The sequence below is a fragment of the Pongo pygmaeus genome, chromosome 19, assembly GCF_028885625.2.
Source record: "Pongo pygmaeus isolate AG05252 chromosome 19, NHGRI_mPonPyg2-v2.0_pri, whole genome shotgun sequence".
Taxonomy (NCBI): Eukaryota; Metazoa; Chordata; class Mammalia; order Primates; family Hominidae; genus Pongo; species Pongo pygmaeus.
The window spans coordinates 57,057,363-57,081,869 of record NC_072392.2 but is presented as its reverse complement, the minus strand read 5'-3'; the positions used below and the strand labels follow the sequence as shown (position 1 = coordinate 57,081,869).

General features: G+C 42.7%; 1 protein-coding gene across 2 annotated transcripts in view; it reads right to left on the bottom strand.

Moving 5' to 3' along the window:
• The window catches only part of PPM1D (protein phosphatase, Mg2+/Mn2+ dependent 1D), a 64,283-nt gene extending 43,778 nt beyond the window's left edge, over positions 1 to 20,505 (bottom strand). Inside the window, exon 1 of one of the 2 annotated variants that reach the window (XR_008495000.2) lies at positions 19,763 to 20,477. Coding sequence is in view for 1 of the 2 variants with exons in the window: in XM_054457114.2 (XP_054313089.1) it covers positions 19,763 to 20,234 (472 nt within the window). In the remaining variant the exon portion in view is untranslated. Of the gene's footprint in view, positions 1 to 19,762 lie in introns of both variants that reach the window. The other variant, XM_054457114.2, reaches the window with a different exon arrangement.
• Between the last annotated feature and the right edge of the window lie 4,002 nt (positions 20,506 to 24,507).

The window sequence follows — 24,507 nt, the reverse complement described above, 5'->3', positions numbered from 1 at the left end:
CAGGAGTTCGAGACCAACCTGGCCAACATGGTGAAACCCCATCTCTACTGAAAATATAAAAATGAGCCGGATGTGGTGGTGTGCGCCTGTAATTCCAGCTACTCGGGCAGCTGAGGCAGGCAAATCGCTTGAACCTTGGAGGTGGAGGTTGCAGTGAGCCAAGATCGTGCCACTGCACTACAGCCTGGACAACAGAGCGAGACTCTGCCTCAAAAAAAAAAAGAAAGAAAAAAAGAAAAGAAAAGAAAAACAAAAAGCACAAAACTCCTAGAAAAAAAAATAAGGAAAAATCTCAACATTGGTCTTGGCAATTACTTTTTTAATATGACCACCAAAAGAAATGGCAACAGGCTGGGTGCGGTGGCTCATGCCTGTAATCCCAGCACTTTGGGAGGCCAAGGTGGGTGGACCATGAGGTCAGGAGTTCTAGACCAGCCTGACCAACATGGTGAAAGCCTGTCTCTATTAAAAATACAAAAATTAGCCAGGCATGGTGGTGCACACCTGTAATCCCAGCTCAGGAGGGATCCTAATCTCAGGAGGCAGAGGTTGCAGTGAGCTGAGATCACACCACTGCACTCCAGCCTGTGTAATAGAGCGAGACTGTCTCAAAAAAAAACAAAAACAAACAAAACAGCAACGAAAGCAGAAATAAACAGGTGGGCTACATCAAACTAAAAGGTTTCTGCACAGGAAAGGAAACCATCAACAAAATGAAAAGGCAACTTTCAGGAGAAAATATTTACAAACTTTACACTATATGGTAAGAGATTAATATCCAAAATATATAAGGAACTCATACAACTCAATAGCAAAACAAACAAACAAAAACACAATTAAAAACCGGGCAGGCCAGTCACGGTGGCTCATGCCTGTATTCCCAGCACTCTGGGAGGCCGAAGTGGGTGGATCACGAGGTCAGGAGTTCAAGACCAGCCTGGCCAATATGGTGAAACCCCGTCTCTACGAGAAATACAAAAATTAGCCAGGCATGGTGACAGGCGCCTGTAATCCTAGCTACTGGGGAGGCTGAGACAGGAGAATCGTTTGAACCCAGGGGGTGGAGGTTGCAGTGGGCCGAGATCATAACATTGCACTCCAGCCCGGGCGACAGGGCGAGACTCTGTCTCAAAACAAAACAAAAACAAAAAAACAAAAAAAAACTGGGCAAATGACCTGAATAGACATTTGTCAAAGAAGTCATAGAAATGGGCAACAAGTATATGAACAGAAGCTCAACATCAATCATCATGACGGAAATTCAAATCAAAAACACAATGAGGCAGGAAGATCGCTTGAGGCCAGGAATTTATCACCAGCACAGACAACACAGCGAGACCCATCTCCACTAAAAATTTAAAAATTAGCCGGGCATGGTAGCACACATCTGTAGTCCTAGCTACTCAGGAGGCTGAGACAGGAGGTTCCATTGAGCCCAGGAGTCTGGGGCTACAGTGATCACACCACTGCACTCCAGCCCGAGCAACAGAGCAAAAAGACCCGTCTCAAAAAAATTAAAAAAAAAAAAAAGAGAGAGAGAGATAACCTCATACCTATTAGGATGGCTATTATCAAAAAGATAACAGTAAACAAGTACTGGCCAGGATGTGAAGAAGAAAAGAGTAGAAGGATGGTTGCCAGGGATTAGGGGTTGGGAGAAGTGGGGAGATGTTGGTCAAACAGCACAAAATTTCCATTATGAGTAAGTTCTTAGTATCTAATGTACAACACAGAGAGTATAGTTAATAATACTGTTTTGTATACTTGAAATTTGCTGAAAATAAATCTTGAGTGTTCTCACCACCAAAAAAAGGTTAACTATGTGAGGTGATCGATGTGTTAATTAACTTGACTGTGGTAATCATTTCACAATGTATACATATATAAAATCATCTATCACATTGTACATCTTTTTTAAAAGCAACGAAAAAAATCTACTCTTCAGAAGATACCATTATTAGAATAAAAACAACTCACAGAACAGAATACACACACATACACGCCAAAGGAAAAGCATCCAGAATATATAAAATTTTCCTACAAATCAAATCAATGAGACAGACTACCCAAATGGGAGAATGGACAAAAAGCTTAAACAAGCCTTTTACGAAACAGGAAATCCAAACAGCCACAAAATATGCAAAGGTATTCAGCTTAATTACCAGAGAAATACTAATTTAAAACCACAATAAGATAGTGCTGCATAACTACAAGACTGCATAAATTAAAGTTTGACAATAGCAACCGAACTGTGGTCAAGAAAATGGAGCAACATGTACTATCATCAACTACTGTGAGAGTGTAAACTGGTACATTTCAGGCAACATTTAGGCATTACTTATTAAAGGGAAAGATATGTATACTCTTTGACTACCTCCTAGGTATATACCACAAATTAACATACACATACAACAAATACATGAGTCAACCATGGTAGTATGTGCCTGTAGTACCAGCTGCTCAGGAGGCTGTGAGGCAGGGGGATCGCTTGAGCCCAGGAGTTTATAGCCTGGGAAATACAGCAAGATCCTGTCCCTAAAACAATAATAAGGGCTACAAATGGGCAACAGCCCAAGTTGTTCAACATGAAAATGGACAATACTACATAAAGCACATAAGAATCTCACAAGAAGCACATGATAAAAGAACACATACAGCATGATTTTCTTCAAAAACAACCATCATGTTTAGAGAAAAGTGGTAAAACTATTAAGAAAAACAAGTAAACCATTACAGAACTCTCATGACGAAAGTCAGGAAGGTAGTTCTTTAGGGGGAGATAGACATATGAGATCAGAAAGGACATACAGATATCTGCAGTGCAGACAATGTTCTTTCCTAACTGGATGGTGTTCAGTTTATAATTATTCATTAAAGTGTACATTTATGTTTTATGACCTTTTCTATACATATGCTATATTTTGCAATATTTAAAATAAAAAAAAAGAAGCAGAGAGAGAAGGCATCAATTTTGCCGGCAGAAATCACAGCAAGGACAGCTTCATAGCCCATCCAGTTTGCAATCTGGTTGCAGAAGTTATTTCCTAGAAGCTCAGCCTAGAGTATATTGTATGTTTCTTCAGCCCTTTCAATTATTTGGGGTGTTTACTAGCTTTTGATAAAACCCTTTCTTCTATTTTTTTTTTTTTTTTAACAACAGGGTCTCAATATGTTGCCCAGGCTGGAGTGCAGGCTATTGACAGGTGTGATCATCACATACTACAGCTTTGACCTCCTGGGCTCAAGCAATCCTCCTGCCTCAGCCTCCCAAGCAGCTGGGACTATAAGCATGTGCTACTGTGCGTGGCTATCCCCTTTCTTTTTAAACAAACTGAAGTAAATTTAAAAACAAACAAAAAAAACTTCTATTACAATAAATGTGAATGAATAAATGAGGTGAACTCTCAGGAGTTCTACAGCACATTCAAAAAACAAAATTTGGCAGGGTACAGTGGCTCATGCCTACATTCACAGTGCTTTGGGAGGCCAAGGCAAGAGGACCACTTGAGGCCAGGAGCTCGAGACCAGCTTGGGGAACACAGCCACATTCTGTCTCTACAAAAAAAAAAAAAAATTTTTTTTTAATTAACCAGGTGTGGTGGCATGCATCTGTTAGTTCTAACTTCTTCAGAGGAGGAGGCAGGAGGATCACTTGAGCTCAGAAGTTCAAGGCTGCAGTGAGCTATAATCGTGCCACTGCACTCCAGCCTGGGCGACAGAGCAAGACTCAGTCTCCTAAAGAAAAAAGAGTAAAAGAAAGAAAACAAAACAAAATTTACCTACAGTATACATACAATTCAGCCATTCACAAAAAACACCTAAAACAAAATGACAAGTGAAAAAACGAGCTAAAAATAAATATCCTTAGATGCAATATTATTTAAATCACACTTTTGGTCAAAAGCCTAACATGAACAAAGAGATATTTTGCAATAACCTAAAAATGACTAATTCATACTTTCCCTATTCATTTGAAATGTCACCTTTATTATATGCTACATTTTGCCTTAGATCTATTTCTGAACTCATCCTACTAATCTATTTATAGTACTTTTAAATAATTGGTAGTTTAAGTATCCCTCAATTCTTTTTCTTTTTTTTTTTTTTTTTGAGACAGTCTCACTCTGTCACCCATGCTGGAGTGCAGTGGCGTGATCTTGGCTCACTGCAACCTCTGCCTCCTGGGTTCAAGTGATTCTCCTGTCTCAGCCTCCCGAGTAGCTGGTATTATAGGTATGTGCCACCACATCGGGCTAATATTTTTGTATTTTTAGTAGAGACGGGGTTTCACCATGTTCGCCAGGCTGGTCTCAAACTCTTGACCTTCAGTAATCTGCTGCCTCGGCCTCCCAAAGTGCTGGGATTACAGGCATGAGCCACTGCACCTGGCCTTCTTTCTCTTTTCTTTTTAGTTTAGTTTTTTTTTTTTTTTTTTGAGACAGAGCCTTGCTCTGTCGCCCAGGCTAGAGTACAGTGGCTCAATCTCAGCTCACTGCAACCTCTGCCACCCAGGTTAAAGCAATTCTCATGCCTCAGCTTCCAGAGTAGCTGGGATTACAGTTGTGTGCCACCACACCCATAACCCCAGTTACAGGAGGCTGAGGCTCGAGAATCACTTGAGCCTGGGAGGCAGAAGCTGCAGTGAGCCGAGATCATGCCATTGCACTCCAGCCTGGGTGACAGAGCAAGACTCTGCCACCAAAAAAAAAAAAAAAAAAAAATTAATCTTACAAAGCTGAGTTCAGTCACTCATGCCTGCAGTCCCACCTACTTGGGAGGCTGAGGCAGGAGGATGCTTGAGCCCAGGAGTTAGAAGCTATAGTGCACTGTGATTGAACCTGTGAATAGCTACTATACTACAGCCTGGACTACACAGAGAGATCCTGTCGCTTAAAAAAGGGGGAGGGAGGTGCAGGGGCAGTGGCTTACATCTGTAATCCCAGCACTTTGGGAAGCCAAGGCAAGAGGGGATAGTTTGAGCCCAAGAGTTCAAGACCAGTCTGTGCAACATAGTAAGACCCTATCTCTACCAAAAAAAAAAAGTAAAAAGAAAATTCTCCCACATACTTTTCCAAAGGAACTTTAGTAGCAACTTGCAAAATTAAAAAACCTTCTTGAGATTCTGATTGAAACTGCACTAAATTTATATATTAAGGAACTGATATTTTTACGTTGTCTTCCTTAACTATAGTATTTATCTTCTACTTTATATTTTAATTTTTTTAATGACATAAAACTAGAAGTGCATTAAAAGACAGCACCATCTAATATATTAACTCTCATTTAAGTATTCTTTTCATTTTTTCCTGAGATAGAGTCTCACTCTGTCACCCAGGCTGCAATGCAGTGGCATGATCTTGGCTCACCACAACCTCTGCCTCCTGGGCTCAAGCGATCCTCCCACCTGGGCCTCCCAAGCAGCTGGGTTTGCCTGGGCTGGCTACAGGTGCACGCCACCACACCCAGCTAATTTTTGTATTTTTTGTAGAGAGGGGGTTCCACTATGTTGCTCAGGCTGGTCTTGAATTCCTGGGCTCAAGCAATCTGCCCACCTCAGCCTCCCAAAGTGTTGGGATTAGAGGTGTGAGCCACCATACCCAGCCTAAGGAAAATTTTCTTAAGCAAGAAAATACGCATGTCATAAAGGCAAAACCCAATAAATTGTTATAACATCTCTATTTTATAGGTAAGGATACCCTGGTGCAAATAGTTTTACTCAAGGTCACAAAGGTAGTAATGTGTCTGGAATTGGTGGGTTCTTGGTCTCACTGACTTCAAGAATGAAGCCGCAGACCCTCGCGATGAGTGTTACAGTTCTTAAACGCAGTGTGTCCAGAGTTTGTTCCTTCTGATGTTCAGATGTGTTCGGAGTTTCTTCCTTCTGGTGGGTTCGTGGTCTCGCTGGTTTCAGGAGTGAAGCTGCAGACCTTCCCGGTCAGTGTTACAGCTTTTAATGCGGCGCATCTGGATTTTTCGTTCCTTCTGGTTGGTTCGTGGTCTCCCTGCTTCAGGAGTGAAGCTGCAGACCTTCGCAGTGAGTGTTACAGCTCATAAAAGCAGTGTGGACCCAAACACTGAGCAGCAACAAGATCTACTGCAAAGAGCAAAAGAACAAAGCTTCCACAGTTATGGAAGCCACCCCAGCGGGTTGCCAGTGCTAGCGCGGGCAGCCTGCTTTTATTCCCTTATCTGGCCCCACCCACATCCTGCTGATTGGTCCATTTTACAGAGAGCTGATTGGTCTGTTTTACAGAGAACCGACTGGTCCGTTTTGACAGGGTGCTGATTGGTGCATTTACAATCCCTGAGCTAGACACAAAAGTTCTCCAAGTCCCCACTAGATCAGCTAGACACAGAGCACTGATTGGTGCATTTACAAACCTTGAGCTAGACACAGGGTGCTGATTGGTGCATTTACAAACCTTGAGCTAAACACAGAGTGCTGATTGGTGTATGTACAATCCCTTAGCTAGACATAAAGATTCTCCAAGTCCCCACCAGATTAGCTAGATACAGAGTGCTGATTGGTGCAACCACAAACCCTGAGCTAGACACAGGGTGCCGACTGGTGTGTTTACAAACCTTGAGCTAGATACAGAGTGCTGATTGGTGTATTTACAAGCCCTTAGCTAGACATAAAGTTTCTCCAAGTACCCACTAGATTCAGGAGCCCAGCTGGCTTCGCAGTGGATGCCCCACCGGGGCCACAGGTGGAGCTGCCTGCCAGTCCCGGGCCTTACGCCTGCACTCCAGCCCTTGGGCAGGGGATGGGACCAGGTGCCATGGAGCAGGGGGTGGCGCTCATTGGGAAGGCTTGGGCTGCGCCAGGCGGGGAGGGGGGCCTCAGGTATGGCGAGCTGCATGTCCCAAGCTCTGCCCCATGGGCAGGTAGCTAAGGCCCGGTGAGAAATCGAGCGCAGTGCCAGTGAGCCAGCACCGCTGGGGGACCTGGCGCACCCTCCGCAGCTACTGGCCTGGGTGCTAAGCCCCTCACTGCCTGGGGCCGGCAGAGCCAGCCGGCCGCTCTGAGTGCAGGGCCCACTGAGCCCACGCCCACCCGGAACTCGCGCTGGCCCACAAGTGCGGCACGCAGCCCCAGTTCCCACCCGCGCCTCTCCCTCCACACCTCCCCACAAGCTGAGGGAGCCGGCTCCGGCTTCAGCCAGCCCCGGGAGGGGCTCCCACAGTGCAGTGGCGGGCTGAAGGGCTCCTCAAGCGCAGCCAGAGTGGGCGCCGAGGCTGAGGAGGTGCTGAGAGCCAGCGAGGGCTGCCAGGGCTGCCAGCACGCTGTCACCTCTCAGTAAGTGGAGAAGCTGGAATTCGAACCTAGGCAGTAGAACTCTAGGGCACATACTCTCAATCACTTAAGAGTTCTTACAGAATTCCAATTCCAAAGTAGTATGGAGATGTAAAGCCTTCAGGGAAGCAATTTGAAAATACTTATTGGCAACCATCAAGAGGTATACATTGTTTAAGCAAATAACTCAGTTTTGAGAATTTTTTTTCTGAAGAAATAGTCCAAATGAAAAAAAAAAAGGCTACACTGCTTTCACTTTAGCCCTTACTTAAAGGGCTTATTTAAGCAGTAATACTATTTAGTATTACATAGCACACACCTTCCCCATATCCACAGACTGAATGGAATATCAACTAGCTGGGCAAAAACTAATAGCTTCTCCTCAAAGCTCTTAACTGATAGGTTAGGAAGCCTATTATGGTAGAAAAGGCCAAGTACAAGACTTTGGAGCACCTCAACAATGAGACTCTACTCCAAACTAATAATTTAAAAGCATTGTCGCATCCTTCAAAGAATAACAAAGATTCCTGCCACCGGTAAAACATGAAAGAAGAAGGGGTGGTAAATCCTATCTATTCCTATTACAAAGTTTGACCACTGCAAAAGTCTGATAGCTCTTGGAAAATGACAGTGAATTATCATAACCAAATGGTGACTCCAAATGCTGCTGTTTCTTATTTATTCTCTTCATTGAAAAAAAACAGACTGTTACCTGGTACACATCCAGCAGCAAGACCCTGACGAACTGCTACCTAGATTCCTAAAAGTATCCGAGTTTCTGATCTTTTTATATCTTCAGCTTTACCTTTCCTTTTTTGCAAGAATAATTCTATTTTCTTTTTCTTGAAGCAATAGTGTGTAAACCACCAAATCCCATCTATTTTAAATATTTATAGTATTTAATTCCTACACACAAGGAGATTCTCCCCTACATAACTACGATTCCATCAAAATCAGGAAGTTAACAATGATACCATACCACCTGCATGCAGGTTTGTAGCCTAGGAGCAATAGGCTATACAATCTAGGTGTGCAGTAGGCTATACCATCTATGTGTGTCAGTACACGCTGATATTCGCACACCAACACAAAAGCACCTAAGACACATTTCTCAGAACATATCCCTGTTGTTAAGCAACATATGACTGTATATAAAATTATAGAAAAAATAATCTACAGGACAGAAAGCGGCTCAGTGGTTCCCTAGAAATGGAAATTGGAGAATGTGGGATAATTGCAAATGGTCACAAGGAAACTTTTGGGTGTGATAGATGTTTATTGCTTTGACTGTGATGATGGCTTGACATGCGCATATGTCAAAAATTATCAAAGAGTATACTTTAAATGTGTAGCATTTATTGTATGTCAATTATACCTCTATAAATCTGTTTTTTAAAAAAAAATACCCACATGTAGCCACTGACTACATGTGTACTGCAGTCAATTGGACAGCACATATGTAAAGGACAAAAACAAAAATGATAGGAGGACTTAATTGTGAAAGCAGAGCTGTATACCTCTTAGAAGAGAACACAATAGCATCTTTAAAAACATGAGATATCAAGAAAATGATTAATAAAATTACGTAAGTTTAAGATCTTCTGTTCATTAATAAACATCACGAAGTGAAGAGACAAACTAAAAACTGGAAGATACCTGCTAACTCTGTAACAAAGAATTAGTATCCAAAATACATAAAGAATTTTGGGCCAGGCGCGGCAGCTCACACCTACAATCCCAGCACTTTGGGAGGCCAAGGCAGGTGGATCACTTGAGACCAGGAGTTCGAAACCAGCTTGGCAAACATGGTGAAACCCCATTTCTACAAAAAACACAAAAATTAGTCAGGCATTGTAGCACATGCCTGTAATCCCAGCTACTCAAGTGGCTGAGGCAGGAGGATCGCCTGAAACTGGGAGGCAGAGCCAAGATCGCACCACTACACTCCAGCCTGGGTGACGGAGCAAGACCCTGTCTCAAAAAAAAACGCAACAAAACAAAAAAACCCCACAAAATACATAAAGAATTTCTACAAATCAGCAAGAAAACAATTCAGTGTTAACATGGGCAAAAAAATTAAAAGGTATTTCATAAAAAGAAAACATGGCCAGGCATGGTGGCTTACACCTATAATGTTAGCAATTTAGGAGGCCAAGGCGTGCAGATCACTTGAGGTCAGGAGTTTGAGACTAGCCTAGCCAACATGGTGAAACCCTAACTCTACTAAAAATATAAAAATTAGCTGGGGTGGTGGTGCATGCTTGTAATCCCAGCTACTTTGGGAGGCTGAGGCAGGAGGATCGCATGAACCTGGGAGGCGGAGGTTGCAATGAGCTGAGATCGAGGCACTGCACTCCAGCCTGGGCAACAGGGCAACAGAGCGAGACTCCGTCTCAAAAATAATAAGGTACTCAATCTTATCAGTAATCAGGGAAATGAGAATTAAAACTACAATAAGATACAATTTCACCAACATAAAATGCAGATCACTTCAAGTATTGTCAAGAAGGTGAAAGAATGATACTCTCCTACACTTCTTCAGGGGAATAAACAGGTATAAACACTTTGGAAAGCAATTTGGCAATATCTAGTGAGGTCCAAGATATCATACCTCATGACCCAGCAATTGTTCCCCTAGTACACTAGAGCAGGGTCAGCAAACCTTTTCTATGAAAGACCAGAAAATACTTTTGGCTTTGCAAAACATATGGTATCTGTCACAACTATTCAACTCTGCTGTTGAAGTGTGAAAGCAGTTACAGACACTGTATAAACACATGATCTTGGCAGTGCTCCAATAAAAAAAATTTTATCTACAAGAATTGGTGGTAGCCCAATGTGGCCTGTAGGCTTTACTTTGCCAAACCTGCGCTCTCAGAGAGCCCCTCAGATACCTGAACAACAACCAAAGACATGTACAGAAATATTCCAAACATCATTGTTTTCAATTATAAATAGTTGTAAAACTAAATATCCTTCAAGGATACAATGGATGAGCACGATATTGGTATATTTATACTATCCATAAGTGAAAATGAACGAACTAGAGCTACGTGTGTCAACATGAAGAAATCACATACAATACTGAACCAAAAAAGTAAGACCCAGAAGAATAGAGTAGTACCCCCTTATCGCAGGGGCATATGTTCCAAAACCCCCAAAGGATGCCTGAAACTTTGGATAGTACCAAATCCTATATACACTATGTTTTTTCCTATACTTACATACATTTTTTTTTTTTGAGATAAGAGTCTCACTCTATTGCTAGGCTGGAGTGCAGTGGCGCGATCTCGGCTCACTGCAATCTCCACCTCCCGGGTTCAAGCAATTCCCCTGCCTCAGCCGCCCGAGTAGCTGTGACTACAGGTGCACATCACCATGCCCGGCTAGTTTTTTGTATTTTAGTAGAGACAGGGTTTCACCATGTTGGCCAGGATGGTCTTGATCTCCTGACCTCATAATCCGCCCACCTCTGCCTCCCAAAGTGCTGGGATTACAGGCGTGAGCCACCATGCTTGGCTCCTATACATACATATCTATGATAAAATGTAATTTATAAATTAGGCACAGTAAGAAGTTAACAACATTAATAAAATAAAACAAGTATAACAATATGCCAGCATTACTACTCTTGCTCTTTGGGTCCATTATCAAGTAAAATAAGAGTCACTTGAACATAAACACTGCAATACCATAAGAGTTGATCTGATAACCAACACCCAAGATGGCTACTAAGTGACTAACAAGCTACTAAGTGACTAACAGGTAGGTAGCATATACAGCGTAGATATGCTGGGCAAAGAAATGATTAACATCCAGGGCTGACACAGTGGGACGGCACAAGATTTCATCATGCTACTCCCAACAGCACACAAGTTAAACTTACGAATTGTTTATTTCTAGAATTTTATATTTAATATTTCAACATTGAACAAAAGTAACAAACTGCAGAAAATGAAACCACACATAAGGGATGACAATAGCATACATATAGTAAGATGTCATATATAAGTTATAAAAACCATGCAGGCTGGGCACGGTGGCTCACACCTGTAATCCTAGCACTTTGGGAGGCCAAGGCGGGTGGATCACAAGGTCAGGAGTTCGAGACCAGCCTGGCCAACATGGTGAAACCCCGTCTCTACTAAAAATACAAAAAATTAGCTAGGCATGGTGGTGCGCGCCTGTAATTCCAGCTACTGGGGAGGCTGAGGTAGGAGAATTGCTTGAATCCAGGAGGCGGAGGTTGCAGTGAGCCGAGATCACGCCATTGCACTCCAGCCCAGGAGACTAAGCAAGACTCCGTCTTAAAAAACAAACAAACAAACAAAATACAAAATGTACTGTATATTGGTTAAAGATATAAATACTGGTTAAAGATATACATAATAAAGGCTGGGCGCGGTGGTTCACGCCTGTAATCCTAGCACTTTGGGAGACCGAGGAGGGTGGATCACGAGGTCAAGAGATCGAGACCATCCTGGCTAACACGGTGAAACCCCATCTCTACTAAAAATACAAAAAATTAGCTGGGCGTGGTGGCAGGCACCTGTAGTCCCAGCCACTCAGGAGGCTGAGGCAGAAGAATGGCGTGAACCCAGGAGGCAGAGCTTGCAGTGAGCCAAGATTGCGCCACTGCACTCCAGCTGGGCGACAGAGCGAGACTCTGTCTCAAAAAAAAAAAAAAAAAAAAAAAAAAAAGATATACTTAATAAAATTATAAAGAAAATAGTGAGGATGATAAACACTGAATATAGAAGCAGTTGCCCCTCATGGGGAGTGAAAAAGATGTAATATAACACAGAGAGAAGGGGCTTTAACTATATTGGTAATGTTTTATTATTTTATTTATTTATTTATTTTTGAGACAGAATCTCGCTCTGTTGCCAGGCTGGAGTGCAGTGTCATGATCTCAGCTCACTGTAGCTGGGACTACAGGCACATGCCACCACACCCAGCTAATTTTTTGTATTTTTAGTAGAAACTGGGTTTCATCAGGTTCTTGACCTCATGATCTGCCTGCCTCGGCCTCCCAAAGTGCTGGGATTATAGGCGTAAGCCACTACGCCCGGCCTGGTAATGTTTTATTTTTTAAGCTGAGTTATGGATGGGTGTTTATTAAATCATTTTACACCTTTTTGAATATTTCATAATATAAAGATTCAAAGAAATCTAGTTTTACCTGCATAATGTAGAAACTAGAATTTAAATTGCTTCTCTTTTCTCTAAGTGATATCAATTCTGGAGAGACTACCTAATACGGATCAAAAGTAATGACTGATAATGAAAATAGAAAAAATAAATTTGAACTTGATAAGTAATATGGCACACAACTCTTTCAGAACGTATAATTTATGAGAAGGTAAAGATCCTTGATAATGAAAAAATGCGAACAACCAACATAAAACAAGATACACATTTAAAATTCTATAGTTTAAGAGGTTTCTCCAAATTCAATTCTCTCTCCCCACTTTGGTTTCTTTCCATTTTAAATTAAAGTAATGCCAAATCTAGAACCAACAATTTATGTTAAGATTAACTTCTTCACGATTTCCTTGGTCATACTCTTTTAAAATGAATGCTCTAAATCTTCAGTCCAAGTTAACAAATGAAACTTTTGTATTTCATCTTCCTTTACAAATACTGTGGCCAATTCCCTGTAATCATACCAGAGATCACCCTTCACAGAATGTCATCTTTCTATTGACTCTATTGATAAGACTATGATACAGAGCTAAAAGCTGCACTTCATTCATCTTCTTTAAACTGTCAAAAGAAGGGACAATGAAAACATTATTTCCAATAAGTAAACCTAAAAAAGCCTATACAAACTTTAAAACTTATTTTTGCCAGGTGCGGTGGCTCACACCTGTAACCCCAACACTTTGGGAGGCTGAGGCACGCGGATCACTTGAGGTCGGGAGTTCAAGACCAGCCTGACCAACACGGAGAAACCCCAGAGACAGAGTCTCACTTCTTCTCTACTAAAAATACAAAATTAGCCGAGTGTGGTGGCGCATGCATGTAATCCCAGTTACTCGGGAGGCTGAGGCAGGAGAATCATTTGAACCCGGGAGGTGGAGGCTGCAGTGAGCTGAGATCGTGCCATTGCACTCCAACAAGAGCAAAACTCCATCTCAAAAATAAAACAAAACAAAACAAAAAAACTTATTTCTTAGAAGGCAAGCATAATAAAAGGGCAGTAAACATATATATGTGAATATAAATTAGGCATAACCTAAAACTTATGATCATGAATAAAGAAAAAAGAAAAATAATGACTATTTAATAAACAATATATTCAGGCCTGGATGCGGTGGCTCATGCCTGTAATAGCATTTTGGGAGGCTAAGCTGGGAAGACTTCTTGAACCCAGGGTAAGGAACCAGCCTGGGCAACATGGCAAGACCCTGTCTCTATTAAAAAAAAAATAAAAAAAAAAATTAGCTGGGCGCATGCCTGTAGTCTCAGCTAGTTGGGAGGCACATGCCTGTAGTCTCAGCTACTTCAGAGGCTGAGGATCTGCCTCCTTCAGAGGCAGGAGGATCCCTTGAGCCAAGGAAGTCAAGGCTGCAGGGACCTTTGATCACGTCATTACACTCCAGCCTGGACAACAGACCCTGTCACAAAAAAAAAAAAAAAAAAAAAAGAATATTTTATATACTCTTTCATCCCATACTGTATTTACCAAATCTCCCTACCTCAAGACAAAAATAAGCCATTTAAAAAATTTTCCTTTGTAAATTTGGGAGGCGTACACATCCTTAGAAAGACAGAGAGGTCAAGCTTAACACCAAATAATTCAAGAAGGGCTCAGTAACATAGAAAAGGTATAATTTTAAAATGTAAGATAGTCCACATTCATCAGGATATTTTTTTTAACGGAAAAGTTAACAAGTATTAGAATATGGGGAAATTGGAGCCTTCATACATTGCTGGTAGGAATGTAAAATGGTACAGCTGCTGTGTAAACAGTTTGGCAAGTCCTTAAAATGTTAAACATAGAATTACCATACGATCCAGCAATTCCACTTATAGGTTCATACCCAAAAGAATTGAAAAACTGGGATGCAAACAAATGCTTGTACACCAATGTTCACAGCAGTACTAGTCACAATAGCCAAAAACTGGAAACAACCCAAATGTCCACCAACAGAAAACTGGATAAACAAAATGTGGCATGCATACATCTATATGATGGGATATTATTCAGCAGAAATTCTGACTCATGGTACAACATGAATGAATTCTAAAGACATGCTAAGTAAAATAAGTCAGACACAAAAGAACACTTTTCTACTTAAATGGAGTACTGGAATAGTCAAATTCATAGCAGTACAAAGTAGAATGGGGAGGTTACCAGAGATGGGAAAGGGGGATATTATTGAAATAATATGAGATATTATTTAATGGACACAGAGTTTCTATTTGGGCTGATGAAATTTTGAAAACTGATAGTGGTGATGGTTGTACAACATTATGAATACACTTAATGCCACTAAATTATACACCTAAAAATGGCTAAAATGGTATAGATTTTATTTATTTATTTATTTATGAGACAGAGTCTCGCTTCTTCTCCCAGGCTGGAGTGCAATGGCGTGATAGCTCACTGCAACCTCCGCCTCCCGGGTTCAAGCGATTCTCCCACCTCAGCCTCCCCAGTAGCTAGGATTACAGGCACACACCACCATGTGCGGCTAACTTTTTTGTATTTTTAATAGAGACGGAGTTTCACCATGTTGGCCAGGCTGATCTCAAACTCCTGACCTCGGGTGATCCGCCCGCCTTGGCCTCCCAAAGTGCTGGGATTACAGGCGTGAGCCACCATGCCCGGCCTGGTATAAACTTTATGTTATCTGTATTTTAGCACAATTTTTTAAAAGGAGAAATTTTAATTAAAAAAATGGAAGAAAGTCCATTTATTTATTTACACTCAACAGAAATTCAAGTAAACTAGTTGTTGAGCAGCTACTTTGGGCAAGGTATTATGTGGTCAATCCTAAAACGATTAAAGATGAGTAAGGCAGTATCTCTGGCCCCAAAGACCTCAAGATTTAGCTGACAGGCAGATACTATAGCAGACTAGCATCTCCCAGTGGTCTGTGTAATCTTTATAGGGATTCTACAAGGCCAAAACTATTTTCATAATAATTCTAAGAGTTTATTTGCCCTTTTCACTGTGCTGACATTTGTACTGATGGTAGAAAGCAATGGCTGGTAAACTGCTGGTACCTTGGCAGGAGTCAAGGCAGTGGCACCAGATTGAGCTATTAGTCATTGCATTCTTCACAGCTACCTAATTACAGTCCAAAAAAAGCAAGCTAGTTTCACTTAAGAATATTCCTGGCCACGCCTGTGGGAGGCCGAGGCAGATGGATCACTTGAGGTCAAGAGTTCGAGACCAGCCTGGCCAACATGGCAAAACCCCGTCTCTACTAAAAAAAAAAAATACAAAAATTAGCTGGGTATGATGGCACACGCCTGTAGTCCCAGCTACTCAGAAGGCTGAGGCACGAGAATCGCTTGAACCTGAGAGGTGGGGGCTGCAGTGAGCTGAAATTGTGCCATGGCACTCCAGCCTGGGCAATACAGTGAGACTGTCTCAAAAAACAAAAATTAAAATTAAAAAAATAATATCCTTGATGACACAATAAAAATTAATTTTATTAAATCCCAACCCATGAATACCTACTTTTTTTTCTGTTGCCCAGGCTGAGTGCACAGGCTCCATCATGGTTCACTGTAACCCCACCTCCCAAGCTCAAGCGATCCTTCCATCTCAGCCTCCGGAGGAGCAGAGACTACAGGCACATGCTACCTTGCCAAGCTAATTTTTTATTTTGTATAGCAACAGGGTCTTGCCATGTTGCCCAGGCTGCACATCTTTTTAATATTCTATATGACAAAAAGACTATATAAACAGGCTTTTGTTACATACTACAGGAAAAGCACCTGTGATTGTCTGAGTCATGTAATGAACTAGCCACATTTTTCATGGACCATCATCTTGAGAGACTGATAAACTGTGTTAATAAGACTTGGGCATTTGGTGTACATCTTCAACATGAACAAAGTGAGCTTTTCGCTTCAAGAAAAACTGACAGTATTTGTTCTCAATGATACATTTCTAATTGTTGCTTGAAAAATACATTTTGGATAATGTGTATCCACAACAGTGAACTAGATAGCTTCCCAATATTTAAAGAGTTTTCTGATGAGATCAGTGATACTAACAAACATGATTTTCTTTGATATTGTATAATGAAATGTGTTGCTATTCAGAGGATGTTCTTAACTGAGTGAACCATTATTTTCCAAATAACTAATGCACTATGTCACAAAAATCACACATGGATGAGATTCGTTCAAAGTACAAAACAGACCAATGGATCTTAATGTATTAAGTATGAAATTCATTATTAAGGTTTCAAATTCCAATTCAACTAACTTTAAGAAACTACTTTTCTTCCACCTTTCTCTGGGGGGGGAAAAGCTACCATTTTAGTGCAGAATATCCACAATTATCTGAAAAGACTAATAGATTGAGTGCAGAAGTGGATATGATAATTCAGCTTTTTTTTTTTTTTTTTTTTTTTTTGAGACAGAGTCTCACTGTGTTGCCCAGGCTGGAGTGCAGTGGCCCGATCCCAGCTCACTGCAACCTCCGCCTCACGCATTCAAGCAATTCTCTCTGCCTCAGCCTTCCGAGTAACTAGGATCACAGGCATGCACCACCACACCCGGCTAATTTCTGTATTTTTAGCAGAGACGGGGTTTCACCATGTTGGCCAGGCTGGTCTCAAACTCCTGACCTCAGGTGATTCGCCCGCCTTGGTGTCCCAAAGTGCTGGGATTACAGGCGTGCGCACGGCCATTCAGCTGTCTTCTATTAAGCTAGACATTAAAAGACGTTTGCCAAAATTTAAAACAACCCCACTCCTCCCACCACTATTTCTTATTTGGGGAAAAAAGTGGTTTTTCTTTAAAATATATATAAACATGTAAGTTTGTTTTTAAAGAAATATTTTTAAATTGTCTAAGTTTAAATTTCTCATATAGTAAATACTGGAAGATGTAGCCCACATAAACAAAAACTCTTTGGGGTCCTCAATAAGAATATAAAGGGTTCTGAGAGCAAAAAGTTTGAGAACTATTACTACAATCCAATGAGCACTACAAAAGTAGAAAAAAGGGTGCTCAATTCCAAAAGAAAGAAGTCTTCACAGAAGAAAACATACTGACTGGGAATCTACATGATGGATATATTTTTGTTTGAGTTTTCCTTGTTGGGGGGGCAGGGTGAGAGAGGCAGAATCCAAGAAAATGGAAATGGAGTATTTCGATGTGCCCTGAAAAAATGTGAGTAGAGACTAATGTAATGGAAATTCGTGTAACAAATATAATTTACTAGAGAGGCTGAATGTACAGGAAAGGGGTTGGCCTGCAGATTGCAAACTACAGTTTACTTTAATGTGGAGCCATCCAAGAATCTGTGACTGAAAAAAAATTTTAAACCTTCATTTCCTTTGTCAAGACTCCCAAAATAATTAGCATACTTTTTTTTTTTTTCAAGCTTTGAGGACGAAGTCTGAGGTCTAGCTGTGGTCGAAAACAAACTTTAACATTTTTTCTGGCGTATAAGGCTCTAAACTTTATGCATCGTGAGAGGGAAAGCTTAATTCGAAAAGTCTGTGTATGTAAAACTAAACCATACGTATTTACATTTAACAGCATGGCCCCCGCTTTATTAAAAAATGCTCCTGAAGGTCCGGCAGGGTAGCTCACGCCTGTAATTCCAGCACTTTCGGAGGCCGAGGAGGGAGGATCGCTTGAGCCCAGGATCGCTTGTTGCCCAGCCTGGGCATCAAAGTAAGACTGCCCACACCCGTCCCCCGCCCCTGCCCGTCTCTTAAAAAAAAAAAAAAATTTAAATACTAATGTAACGGAGTTTATACCTTAAAGATTTTTTATCCTTAAAGTTCAAACATATGGCAAATTCATGTTACTCCAAGTATACTGCAAAATAAACAGGACTCTAAATAGTTCTTTGTGTCTAGTCTTCCTCTCTTGTGCTGCTGTCGACTTCTCGTTGCCCTGCAGTCAATGATATGACATATTTCTACAATACACTACAGTGCTTTCAGCTCTACGGTGCCTACACAAAAACAAAATAAATCCATAAAGAGGGGCCCCTGGGATGGATGGGAAACGCCTCCAACAAGCCTAGTGGCTGGTTTTTGAGTCAATCAACTAATTCTTGGCAGAAAGCCAAGCAAATGGAAAACAGACTTTGAAACCGGCTAATCTACAACTCTATCACAATACCTTTCTAAAAATGTTCTGTATTTGCTAAATCTAACTCTTTTCTTTATGTCTCTATCCCTCTGCTGAAAATAAAGCAACTTTATTATGTTGCCATAAATAAGGTTTTTTCCCACCACTGGACAGTATTGTCTTCTTTGCTCTAACAAAGATGCATGCCATTTATTCACTGCAATAGATAAGCAATTATAATGCTGTAAGATGATTCTGTAAATGTTGGGTACAGAAATCCTGCCTGCTTTACAAACATTTAAAAAAACTTAGATGAAACTACAACTACACCGAAATTTTTAGACATTTAAGACCTTTATTTCCTTCTAGCATACAGTAATTCCTTGCCTTTTCTTATTTTGATGGGCAGTTACAATTTATAAGTACTTTTTAAACTAGGAACTGTTGAGAACTATCTGAAAGCAATCAGCTAAGGCAATTTCCAAAAAGAAAGCCCAAGCAGAATTCAACGCACACCCCTTAACTGGCCCCTTAACAAGGGGCCAGTTTAAGAGGTAACACCACGTTCCGCGTTTTTAGTTTTCATAAGCAGTACAGGTTTATGAGCCTAAAAACATCTCACCATCATTACAACGGAATTCCTTCCAAAACTTTAAGTTGCCGGATGGTTACATTTCAGCCCTTCTAAATTAGCTTACGCTTTACTCCAGCAACCAACCCCAGCAATCCCGGGTCACACCACCGGTAGGAGGCAACCGAGAGGGATAAGACTTTCAGGAGCAGAATTATGACAGATTCTCTAAGGAAACACTACAGTTTTTCCTTCGCCTGGCCCAGGTGCAACATCGATTTATCTTTTGGCCAAAATCTGGCGCCAGGTTTCAAACACGTTTTCGCTGGTTGCCACCAAAGTGAAGCAGGGAAGGGAGAGGACTGCTTCCCATTGATCCTTGGAGGATGGAAATAAAGCAAGAAGAGGCTGCAGGGAGACGGCAATCCTATCTTCCCCAAGGCCACTTGGTTTGCCCAGACCTCCACCCAGCAAAGCGCTATTCCAGCGTTTAGTCACTTCCATCAATGTACACTTCGGTTGCGCTCTGGGTGCCGGGGGCCCACGCGGGGCTGATGCCATAAAAGCCCTGAACTACCTGAAAAAGGGGCGGGCGCCAAACAAGCCAGGGAACTTACCCAGTTTCTTCCACATGGCGAGGTGACAAGCAAGAAAGCCTTTGCGGATGGCAGCGCAAACCTTAGCCGGCTCGGACGAGGTGAAACCCTTCTGCTTCTTGATGAAACCCCACAAGTGCTCCCGGGCAAACTGTGCCGCCTCCCGCCCGCCGTGCCCGTCGCACACGGCGAAAAAGGCCACGGAGGAACGGCGGCGGCAGCAGCGGCTGGGTGCCGGCGAGGCCCCGGCGTCCGGGAGAGGGTCGCGAGCCTCTCGGGCTGCCACCGCTGGGCCTTTCCCCGAGACTTCGCCGCCGGGAAGGGCGGCCGGCGACGGCCGCGGAGGCAACGGCTGAGACAGCGACCGCCGCGGCGAGGGCTTTTCTTCAGCGGTCGGTTCGGGCTCCACAACGATTTGAGTAACGTCCTCCATGTACTTCCTCCCGCCCTGGTCGGAGAAGACGCTCACTCCCAGCGAGTACAGCCCCGCCATGGCCGGCTGGCCGGGATCCCGCCGGTCCCACGCAGCCCGCCGAATCCGGCGGCGGGAGACACACTGGGCGCTCGCCGGCCAACTATTGTTTATCTTCGACGACGCCGAGAAGGGGGAGGGGGCGGTCCCGGAGGCGGGGGGGGCGCGCGATGTCTGGACTTGTCCGCGAGAGCTGGGCCGGAGCGCCCGGGCGAGCGGAGCCAGGCAGTTGCGCCTGCGCACTGCGCTTCCCCCCCGCCCGCGCCCACCACACAAATCAGGCGTTCTCCCCCGCTGACGTCACTCGGCTCTCTGAGCTCGACCAATCTGGAGTCGAGTGGAGCGAACCCGCCCTCCGTCCCCGCCTTCGCTCCCGCCCGCGGCGGCCGTGCTCCCTCCTCCCGCCGCTGGCGCGGGGCCCGCGCACCGCCTAGTTTGCTTTCCCCCACGCCGCGGGCGTTTTCGCCCTCGGGGTTGTCGGCAGTTGCTGATCCTTTCCCGAGCGGCTTGGTCTGTGTAGGCTTTTGGCTCAGTCCAGGGTTCTTAATGCGGCCTGCTGGCCTTGGCGTCCCGCTGATTGCTTTGCTGGGAAGGTGGTGTGGGCTCGGGCCCCCAGCAAGTGGAGAATGAAGGGAGAAGAGTTCACCCTCCTCCTAGGCGAAATGGCGGGAAACCTCCCTTCCAAAGGGTGATTGTGAGCTGGCCGGAACAAGTGCGGCACCCTTGAGCTGGATCTGGGTGGGACGCATCCGACTGGGAATGGAGGAGGGAGGGAGTCCAGTTCTGTTGTTTAAAAAGCAATTAGGAAATTTCCACCGTCAGCTGCACAGTCTCGGTTCATATAACTAGGTATGTCAGAGACCTAAGAGGGCTGTGTTCTAACGAATTCCTAAGCAGATCTTTTTCAGCTTTTGTTAAAGGTAGTGCTCGTTCCGACCAGCTCTGGATACAGCATTTTATTCCTGCGGTGTCACTTCAAGTTATCACTTGAAAATAACTGACAAACACTGCCAAGAGCCCCAGTGCTCTGACGGTTTGGTGATCGTCCCCTCTCTTCACCGAGTCGGTCACAATCCCAACGCTAAAATCTTTGCACGGATTTTCACGGAGTTAAGCCGCAGAGCGAGGAATACGCTATATTTGCTCAGTAGCATACGTTTTGTAGTTGAATCACTTTAAAGTTCACTTTTCCCGTTTTTGGCCATTTCTTCATCAATCTGTACTTTCCTGTAAAACCTTTGAGATTTTCAAATGGCCTGAAAACAGTATGGAAACGGGAATGGGGGGAATGTACATACAGTTGGCACAAGAAATACAAATAGAAAAAACGTTTATACCAATAAAAATATAAATAAGCAAAATCAGCTCAAGAAAATGTAGAAAATCCGAATAGATCAACTAAATAAAAATAAATACAATCGAAGATATTCATTACCCCAAAAAGCACTAGACCAGATGGTTCCAGGGCATGGAAACGCTTGAAAAAAAAATCCCAGCTTGTTTGGAGAGGTAATCATAACCCTGTTAATAAAACCTAAGCATTATGAACATTAAAAGGAAACCTACAGACCCTGTTTTGTAACGATGAATACAAAAATCCTAAATGAAATATTAGCATTGTAATTAGGAAGCAGCCTCCATATCACAAGAACGGTTTGTGTAGCTCTTTACTATTCATCTTACCGTTCACCACGTTTGACCCAAGAGATTACCAAAAGATAATTCCATCATGCTTTATAATCCTTTCCACCTCAATCACAACCAATAGGATCTGCGTCATCCGTTTATTGCTCTGGTATCTCCATGCTACTCTCTGCTTCAATTACTCTGATTCCATATCCCACTCTTCACCAAATATCCTAACCATTTCACTTCACACTTTTGATTTCAACATCTGCCATCAGCTACTTCCCCTTTATTCTTAGCCTCTGTAAATGTTCCCATAAACTTCCCATTCCAACTGAAACCCGGTTTATCACAGCAAAACTACCTCCCTTGCAACTTTTCAAGTACAGGAGGTTATTTTTCCTCTCACAGGTATTCTTATCTATGGCCTATTCCTCATATTACCTCCAAACCACTTCTCTTCCTTCCTCCCTCAGAAACTCAAGTGCTTTTAAAATTTATGCAGACTGCTACTACTCTGAGATGCTGTCAGCTACTGATCCCTGGTATCTCCCCGTCATTTTTCATAGCCCACAGTCTTTGTTTCTTCCACTATTCGTGTCACTTCTCATCCACTTTATTTTTCAAGATACTATCCATATCTTCCATACTGCCTCCTTTTCAAGAGCTTTACTGCTCCAACAATTATCCTCCTTGCTCCTGCCTCATCAATCTCTCCTTTCTCTCTCTCTTTCTAAATTTTAAAGACGGGGACTATGATGCCCAGGCTGGGGTGCAGTGATTATTCACAGGCGCAATTATAGCTCACTGCAGCCTCAAACTCCTGACCTCAAGTGATCCTCCAACTTTAGCCCCCAAGTAGCTGAGATTAAGGCACGTGTCACCACACCCAGACTAATTTCTCCTCTTCTGGGTCATTTCCATTTGTGTATAAATATCTTCTGTTTTCTTTCTTTTTTTTTGAGACAGTCTCCCTCCATCACCCAGGCTGGAGTGCAGTGACGTGATCTCAGCTCACTAGCAACCTCTGCCTCCTGGGATCAAGGAATTCTCGTGCCTCGGCCTCCCTAGTAGCTGGGACTACAAGTGTGAGCCACCATATCTGGCCACTATTACCTCTTACCTGGACCACTACACTCAACTCCTCACAAATCTTTCTTTCTCTCTTGGCCCTCTGCAATCCTTTTTCCTCTGGGTACTATAGCGATCTTTCAAAAACCATAAATCAGATCAAGTCATTCTTTTACTCAATACACTCATGGCTTCCATCACATTTAATATAATATGGGCCAGGCACGGTGGCTCACACCTGTTATTCCAGCACTTTGGGAGGCCAACGCGGGCAGATCACTTAGGGCCAGGAGTTGGAGACCAGCCTGGACAACATGGCGAAATGCTGTCTCTTCTAAAAACACAAAAATTAGCCAGTCATGGTGGCGTGCACTTGTAGTTCCAGCTACTAGGGGGAGAGGCTGAGGCAGGAGAATCACCTGAACCTGGGAGGCAGAAGCTGCAGTGAGCTCAGATCACACCACTACCTTGAAGCCTGGGCAACAGAGACTTTGTCTCAAAAAATAAAATAATATGCAAACTCCTTATGAAGGCCTGAATCATCTGTTTGGCCCCTAAATGTTTGTCTAACATCTTTTCATAACACTTTCTCCTTCACCACTAACTGCTAGCCTCAGTGGCCTTTTTTCTGTTCCTTGAACAGAAAATATCAAACTATTAGGAGACTTAGTGATTTTTTTTTTTCATTAGCAGTTCCCTCTCCTTGAAATGCCATCCCCACTCCCAGCAGCTTTACAAAGCTGGATTCTTCTTGCTACTCAGATCTCAGCTGAAATATTAAGGGACTTTCCTAACCACCCAATCTAACGTAGCCACCCAATATCTCTCTATCACATAACCCTATTTTAATTATCTGCAGAGGACTACTCACTAGCTGATCTTTTTTGTTTATTTGTCCCAATTAGAATATAGGCTCCATAATGTTCATTGCTGTACACTCTGAGCCTCGGACAAAGAGTTGTTGAGTGAGTTGATTAATTAATTTACTTAGCACGAAATGTATAAAATTAATATGAGGAAAACCAGGAAACTTTGCTAAAGAAAAAATAAGTCCTAAATAAATGTAAACACATACCATGTTTCTAGATGAGAAAACAACTCAATTGGTCTCAAATTAATCTACAAATATAACTTTAATCAAAACTCCAACTGGTTTCTTTTTTTTTTACTTGACAAGTTGATTCCAACATTTATCTGGAAGAGAAAATGGATAAGAATAGCCAAGATGTTGTTGAAAAAGAAGGTGATTAGTTGTCCTACAGATATTAGAATATTCTTTTTTATTTTTATGTTTTAATTTTTATTTATTTATTTATTTATTTTTTTTTTTGAGACAGACTCTCGCTCTGTCGCCCAGGCTGGAGTGCAGTGGTGTGATTTCGGCTCACTGCAAGCTCTGCCTCCCGGGTTCAAGCAGTTCTAATGCCTCAGCCTGCCGAGTAGCTGGGATTACAGGCACACACCACTACGCCAGGCTAGTTTTTGTATTTTTAGTAGAGGCGGGGTTTCACCATGTTAGCCAGGATGGTCTCGATCTCCTGACCTCGTGATCCGCCCGCCTCTGCCTCCCAAAGTGCTGGGATTACAGGCGTGAGCC